At 30.5% G+C, this 8,090-nt stretch overlaps 1 protein-coding gene across 3 annotated transcripts in view; it reads left to right on the forward strand.

Moving 5' to 3' along the window:
• LOC148234625 (uncharacterized) overlaps positions 1 to 7,495 on the forward strand; it is a 15,943-nt gene extending 8,448 nt beyond the window's left edge. For 2 of the 3 annotated variants that reach the window (XR_015809521.1, XR_015809522.1), the window contains exons 4-13: positions 155 to 234; positions 1,288 to 1,419; positions 1,495 to 1,687; positions 2,592 to 2,807; positions 2,875 to 3,026; positions 3,099 to 3,171; positions 3,242 to 3,325; positions 3,388 to 3,563; positions 6,112 to 7,019; positions 7,157 to 7,495. Coding sequence is in view for 1 of the 3 variants with exons in the window: in XM_088185657.1 (XP_088041783.1) it covers positions 155 to 234; positions 1,288 to 1,419; positions 1,495 to 1,687; positions 2,592 to 2,807; positions 2,875 to 3,026; positions 3,099 to 3,171; positions 3,242 to 3,325; positions 3,388 to 3,563; positions 6,112 to 6,180 (1,175 nt within the window). In the remaining 2 variants the exon portion in view is untranslated. Of the gene's footprint in view, positions 1 to 154; positions 235 to 1,287; positions 1,420 to 1,494; positions 1,688 to 2,591; positions 2,808 to 2,874; positions 3,027 to 3,098; positions 3,172 to 3,241; positions 3,326 to 3,387; positions 3,564 to 6,111 lie in introns of all 3 variants that reach the window. The other variant, XM_088185657.1, reaches the window with a different exon arrangement.
• The last annotated feature ends 595 nt before the right edge of the window (positions 7,496 to 8,090 follow it).

Genomic DNA, 8,090 nt, shown 5'->3' on the forward strand with positions numbered 1-8,090 from the left:
GCTGTGGTAAACCATTTATAATTCAATAATCAAAATAAAGTATTTTCTACATACTATTATTAAAAAAAATCTTATCGCTTAATTGTTACATTTGTGTGTGTAAGATTTTTAGATTTATAAAAGTACGTTGCTATTTAAGTTATATCACTTACAGCTCAAGACTTCAATATGAATGAGTTCACCGAGAGTCAGGATAAGTTCTTCAAGGATCACAATGAAACAAAAGTAGAATACGTAAGTTTTATTCAAATATTTTCTGTAATTATAAGCAGATTTTATCATACCAAGACCTTAGGCAGAGCCATTTGTATATTATTTTGTGATTTTGCAAATTATTATATTAATTATCCGATTTATTGCTTAACACGTAATCCAATATATTGGCAACAAAAGTGTTAAACTTATGAAATAATGTAATATGCAAGGATTATGAAATGAAATTTTAGCATTTAAATTATAGTGTTATTAAAAAAATTTAACTAGTACAAGTCATTTGTTGATTGAGCTATATTATAAATAATTTACATTTAATAAATGGCAGATGTGTCCAATTGCCATACTTGATTGTTTGTCTTAGTATTGTTACCAAGCTAGAATGCTTATCATGTTTCAAATGTGTTCTTTTATTCTATTGTGAATTTTTAAATAAAAAAATCAAAAACTGCGTAACTTCGAGTTCGCGTAAATTACACGATTTAAGATTCTTAATCTTTTTTATTTCTTCCGTTATTATTTTTTTTTAATATAATTAATATCCTAAAATAAAACATACTGCAAAAAAAGTTTGATAATTTATATTTATTTTTTATTAATTATTCATTGTAGGCTTACAATGCATATTAAAAAAATAGCTCAAGAAACTGTTGCGTTTGCTCCCCTGGTACTCTCAAAATCAAGGACATTCTTCGCGCGCGGGTCTCAATAAGAACATAGGGCACGTGCTCTTGTTTACAAAATAAATACTAGGTCATTTAATATATAAATGGGAAAATAAGTTTGATTTGCTGATTTCGTTAAATTCACAAAATAGTTGAAAAAACCTAACCTAAATTTTTTTATGGATTCCTAGACCCCTATAGTGTAGTATTCTGATAACGAAGTCCCAATCTCTACGCTATAGGGGGGGGGGGGGGTCGACTGTATTTGTAATTATTATGGAAAAAATATAATAGAGGTATACACATTTCTTTATGTAGCAACACATAACATAAAAATGAATGTGTACTTTTATTTTTATTTGTAGTTTTCAGATAAGAGTTCTAATATGATATTCTTTTTGTTTTTCAGGACAACCATGATTATTACAACAGCACTTTCACAATAAATAATGTGACATTTTCTAGCTATTGGAAAATGTTGATGAAGTCTGGTGACATTAAGGTCCACGAAAGTTTAAGCGACTTATATCGGAAGGCTATGGTGAATATTGCTCTTTAATGTCATTAATACGTTGGCAATAGACACTGATTGTTTTTATTTTTATTATTATCACAGCCTACTGTACTATCCTTCGACTTTCCTTTCTACGGTCAGCCGATCAGAAACATATCGCTAGCCACAGCAGGCTTTATCTACAACGGTGACTATGTCCATAACTGGCTGGCGGCCACACAGTACATAGCGCCACTAATGGCCAGCTTCGACCCGACCATGTCCAACCACAGCTTTGTTAAGTATATTGACAATGGTTAGTTTGCGCATTTATTATAATTACCATGTGTGTTGCTATATGTTCTGTATTTGGCTGGCGATTTGCACTTTAACTCTCTTAGCCTCAAAGCGTCGGTTTATCGGTTTATATTATATAAAAAAAATGATAAATGTAACTCAACATGGCTAGTATTTTTTCATAAAAAACAGCTGTAAAGTTTTTGGTATACACCACTAAAAATGACTTGAGGCTAAAAAGGTTAAAATATTAAAAATAAATTAATAATTTTTTCATTATAAACATAAAATAAAATTTTAAGACCTGAAAATTAATATCTCTGACTTGCTCTCACGTGTTATATATAAAGCTAGCTGCGTTGTTCAATTGTGTTTGCATGTTTTCCATAATTGTTGCGTACATAATGGCTCTGCAGCTATCTTAATTACATGTATATTGCTGTAATTTTTTATGATGCAAGATGATTCTAAATGTATTTCTCTCAAGATTTAAATGTCTAATCAAATATCTTTAATGACATTGGCAAAAATTCATTTTATTTGAAATGTTCAGTCACATAATATGATATTGCTCCTGTCTATATATAAAATCACTCAATATATTATTTTAAAAAAACATGCAAAAAATAATAAATACTAATACAAATCTTATCGAATTTTCAATAATTATAATATAATTTGCCTTAAAATATTGCTAATAAGTTCTGAATATATATAGTATTTTATAGAAATTTTAATTTAAAATACTAATTGCTATCGTGTATTTCAGTATTATTTTATTTAAAAAATGTATATAAAATTGTCTTCACTGGCCATAATTTATTTTTAAGATCTCATCAATTTATTAATTGATTCTGTATTTTTTCTGAATATTATGATGGCGCTTGACGAAACTAAACATTTTGTTTTTCTCTTGTTTATAGGAACAGCCTTCACTGTCATCTGGGAATATATGTACCTTCACGGCAGGAAGAACGATGGCGCATTTACATTTGCGGCTTCCCTTCACCAGAACGGCGACATAGTCTTCGCATATAAGACAATTCCTATACGCATCGAATTAATCGACACCGTTGACGAGCAACACTCGATCAAGGTCGGCCTCAGCGATGCATTCATCATCAATCGATATTCTACAAGTGAGGGTTCTACATTCAAATTATGTTTATAATAGTCATGGATTTTAATGATGACAAATAATTTCAGGGCTACAAAAAAAGACGATATATGAATATCACAGAGTGGAGTTCCAAGATAAACCGATTACAAATGGCACTCTTATTTATTTAACAGCGTTGCCATCTTGTCCGCAATTTACCACGTGTCAGTCATGCATCGAACACGAGACGATGTTTAAGGTAGAATTATGAGATATTTAATGGGAGCTTTGAATGAAGCAAAACTTGTAATAATTGTTTAATCGCTTTCAGTGTGCTTGGTGCTCTAAATTAAATAGATGTTCAAATGGACACGACAGACAAAGACAGGATTGGATCCAAGGAAGTTAGTTTTCGATATATTGCGTTATATTTTTGTTTTTATCATTATGTTAACAAATCAATATTCGTTTCAGATTGCGATAATAGGAACTCCACAACTCAAATGCAGTGCAATATGGTGCCGGAAATTCCTGCTAGTCCGGAAGAACCCCCCAAAAGTATGATCTTTTCATGTAATAATGATTGCGATGTGTATTGATTATGTATTTTTGCGTTTCAGGTAGCGATAGTTACTCCAAAGTATATACCACCGCGGCTGATCAGTCGACGAGTTCTGGCAGCAGCGGTGCGATAGTCACAGGACTCATGATGCTGCTCATAATTGGCGGCATCGGTGGATGGGTGTTATACGCTTACCGAAATCCGCATACTTACAGTGGACAGTTATTAATAAAGGTAGTGCATTATTGTTTGTGTATTATCACTAATTTCTGGGTACTATTAATTTTATTTATTCTCGAGGCCTCAGTTGAAATATCGTATAATTTAAGAGTTTTTCAAATGCGGTTTTGAATAATCTTAGGGTTTCATGAAGAAATTATTTTTACGTATTAACCGCGATTGACCATGTCAAATGATTGCGAACGAAGACAACCATACGTTTGAATGATTGTAAATTTAATTTTGAAACGCTACTTTACTTTCGCTATTCCTACTCGAGTAATACTGTAATTTTTATTAATCAGTGGACAAAAACGATTTTACTTGATCGCTAAAAGCGGCTGAATTAAAATAAACAAAATTTCTATAGATACTCCATTCACTTTTAGCATGTTTTGTTGGACCAGGAGCTTGATTTTCTTACCACCTGTTCTACTGTTCTTACGTCTCACAAAAACAGTGATGATATCTCTTAATGCAGAAATACAAGTAGACGTTGTATATACTGATGTTGTAAAAGCTTCATGGATTATTAGATAAAAAATTGTTTGTCCCAGGTTTTTCAGATGCTGTAACTCCTGAGTTAATTTAGCAATCGTAGACAGCTTGTACCCCTTGGTGGCAGATTTTCGAAAGAATATTTCATCCCTTCTCTAGGGTACAATCTGGGTTCTCTGTTCTTCTCGTTATTCATTGATGACATAAATACATCAATTACAAATTTTGGTTTTGTTTTGAACGTCGATGATTTAAAATCTCTTGCGGATTCTTTCTCTCTATAGAGTGATTTAGATTCTCTGTAGTGATGGTGCTACCATTGATTTTTCATAATTTTATGCAGTGCTTATGGAAAAATAAAGTAATGATATTTATTATTTTATACATGCATAGTATGATAAAAAAGGTATACATTGTATATCTATATATATTTTTTTATTAATGTTTATATGGGGGGGGGGGGGAGGAAATAATAAAATACCTTCAAAATAAAATGTATGTTTCTGGAGCAATTTTAACCAAACTTAATACACATATTACTTACTATCTGGAAAAAAATATTGTGGGGGTGAAAAATCCCTAGGTCCTTAAGGGTGGGGGGGGGTGACATGTAAAAACCGATATTGGTGTCGAATCCATATTTTTCGGGGTCGCTGAGATGAATGTTGACACTCCAGAAGCCGTTAACCCCTCATAGGGATGGGGGGGGGAGTGAGAAAGGGAGAAAAATATATTGTCAATATTGGTGTCGAATCCATAATTTTCCCGTTCGTTGAGATGAATGGTGACATTTTAGAAGCCGTTTAAGTCCAAGTAAAATATTTGACAAATCTAATAATTTTAATATCTTGTTATGCAAATCACAGACACAAACGACACTACTTCAAATCCTAAACACAACTCAATTCTACAAATTATTTTTTTGCGGAGATAATCTTCCGTGTCATAATTTCATTGATTTATTGCAGTACTCTCTTAGTGAAAATGTGCCATCTAAATATTATACAACATTGAATTTCTTTGAAAATATGTGTTTTGTTTCAAAATTGCGCTTTGATCCTAGAACGAGAAAAATGGAGATCCTTTTTTGATACCTGCTAGCTGGTCGTAAAACATTTTATTTTTTGTACCAAAACTGTTTTCTGTTATATATGGACAAAACATGTTAAATAAATAAGTAATCGGTAATATTTCCAATGTCAAATGCACAGGTGGCTGGGACACGTGTTTTCTACGTGGTAACCAAGTTTCATATCGGTATGGTATGCGAGCAGTTTTCAATGGCCCAACCTATATATCGGCATACTGCAAAATCAACAGTCTGCCTTTTATTGTCAAAAAATACCATTTTTCAGATCTGATTCACCATCAGAATATTCCTACAATCTTGGTGGGAACCACTATTGATCTTAGAATCACTTGAGAGCAGGCTAAGGTTTACTATGCGTAAACATGGTCTGCGAAAAATTTAGATTTGTTATGAAGAACGCTTTTTATTTTGATGATTTGTCTCATAAATGATTTCCTGTCCATTTCTTCGTGATAATTGCCATAATTGGATTAAAAAGCTCGTATCGAATCTTGACGACTGTACCCCGAGAATAACAATTCAATAATGTCTTTTGTACTCACTCACCTGTACATTTTCCATGACCAATCACAGGGCAGAAATTTAAGAATACATGATAATCAGGCATTGAAGGATGTTATTGTACATTGACTTGAAAATAAATAGTCTATAGGTACATTTCTTCCAGATAGTATTACCAAAAATTAAGTTATATTAACGGAACATACAGCATTATTACATAAATGGTTCATGTCTCGATTTTCATGCTCACTATAGTGCTTGTAAAATGTGTATAAGTATCTTATATATGTTTTTAAATATAATATAGTTTTGAACACGATAGTTACCATTTATATTAATCTGTTATTAAAATAATAAAATGTATTTTATCTTTTGTCATATCATCCAGACAGGGAAGGGATTGAAGGTGTGTGTATTATACGTTTGACTGTATTTCTTTTATTTATTGTATTAACTTTTAATTTGCTATTTCAGTATCGACCATCACAATGTCGCTGGCGTCGCGGCGAAGCGCGCTACACTGCTGCCACAATTCACATGTAAACAAATGGCCGAAGTTTATGTTATTTATAAAAACGACACCACTACCACTCTGCAAAATATTAGTGCCTTATATATAACCAAATTGTTCAGTGCAATCATACATATATAATACATATATAGAGGTGCATAATAATAATTAAGAATAAATTAAATAATGATAAAGCGTTAGGAGAACGAGTACTTAATTTGCTCAAATTCAACGAACACTGATAATAGAAATCAATTGCGAGAGAACATGCGATAGATTAAATTTATACTATGAATACCGTGCTATTACTTTTATTTTTTTCTACGCATTTACAAATTGTTATATATACATGCAATATAATGGCGTTTGTGATCGATGGATCTGATTTTATAAACATATTTGTATTCATTATAGGTCTAAATATCCAAAATGGAAATATTTTCTATATACTATTTTTGTTATAAATAATTTTGTATACAAATATATATGAATTTTTTTGATTTTCATCATTTTTAAATCCATCAGTTCAATGTAAGTATTATGATGGTAATGTGATTTTATAGAAATCTTTCATTAAATATTTCCATATGTATTTCTTTTTATTATTAATTTGTGATTACGACCAGAGTGTGACTCTAAAATATATTACCACATGATTTTTTAAATGTTATATATGTTATGAATTTTTTTCTATACAGTTGCGTTTTACTCATATAAAATAATCGTGTGTAGGTATTTTTGAATGAGGATGCCAAAATTCTTTTGTGTATATATATATAGTGTATGTACTTAACTCATAAATATTACCCTCAGATTTCATCCTTAAAAAATTACCTATACATACATAAGATACTATAATTGATACTGAAACATGCAGTCAAATCGTGTCGAGTAATAGTCTGATAAATTAAAATTTTTATGAATATATAACGCAGATATTATAAGTATTATTATTTAAAAATGTATAAATTATAAAAAATAAATTAATTCATCTGACTACTACTCGACATGATTTGAAATCGCATGTTTCAGAACGGCGACTAGAATGTGAGATAATCAACTTGTGATTTATTTTTGTGAATCTTATGAAATTATATGAATTATTATTAGGATAGATTACAAAATAAAGGCAATTTATTTAATAAATAATTACAATAAAAATGGGACAAATTGCTTTTAATTTTTAATCAATACACATTATTTTAATCAAAAAAAGGTTGTATTCCACTTATACACAATATTGTTTTAGAATTGCAAGTTTTTATTATGTTTTGAATTGTAAAAAAGCGTCTTATTTTTTTTATCTTTGTGTATATACATATATATTATATTTTCAATGAATTTTTACTTTGTTTATTTTGATATTAAAGAAATTATTATGATATATTTATATATGTATACATATGTATATATATATTACAATGCAAGATTATACAAATATTAATTTTAGCGAGCACTTAAATCACCAAATTCGGTTAACACTTAGGAATGGTGAAGTGTAATTAATTGTAATTTCGCACATCACTGATGTGTAGTTGTATGCATGGCGCACGAAAAGATTTTTTAATCATATACTCATGTTATGAAATTGCTTAACAGCTTAACGTCCGGAGTTTATTTGCCGAACTTTGCTTGGTGGCTGGGCAATTTCACGGAAAAATAATTCACGGAAATTTAACGTAAACCAATTAAGATATTTTATTGAAATTTAATATGTAGCTTCCTTATGATTTTTCGCAAAAATACCTTGTCAAGTATGTCATCTAACCAGTGTTTCTAAACCTTTGGGTTGCATAATTAGGTGATATAATATACAGTTATATATATTACAATCACTTATTCGAAAAGGGCAAATCGCCACTATCTGTACTGTCTTATCAGCTTATCTTATGCATACCTTTTGAGAATTCATCTATTAGGAATTAGGGTATACGACACGCCC

Source organism: Plectrocnemia conspersa, unplaced genomic scaffold (genome assembly GCF_051122295.1).
Source record: "Plectrocnemia conspersa isolate PC_06_02 unplaced genomic scaffold, ASM5112229v1 ptg000005l, whole genome shotgun sequence".
In the NCBI taxonomy this organism is placed as follows: Eukaryota; Metazoa; Arthropoda; class Insecta; order Trichoptera; family Polycentropodidae; genus Plectrocnemia; species Plectrocnemia conspersa.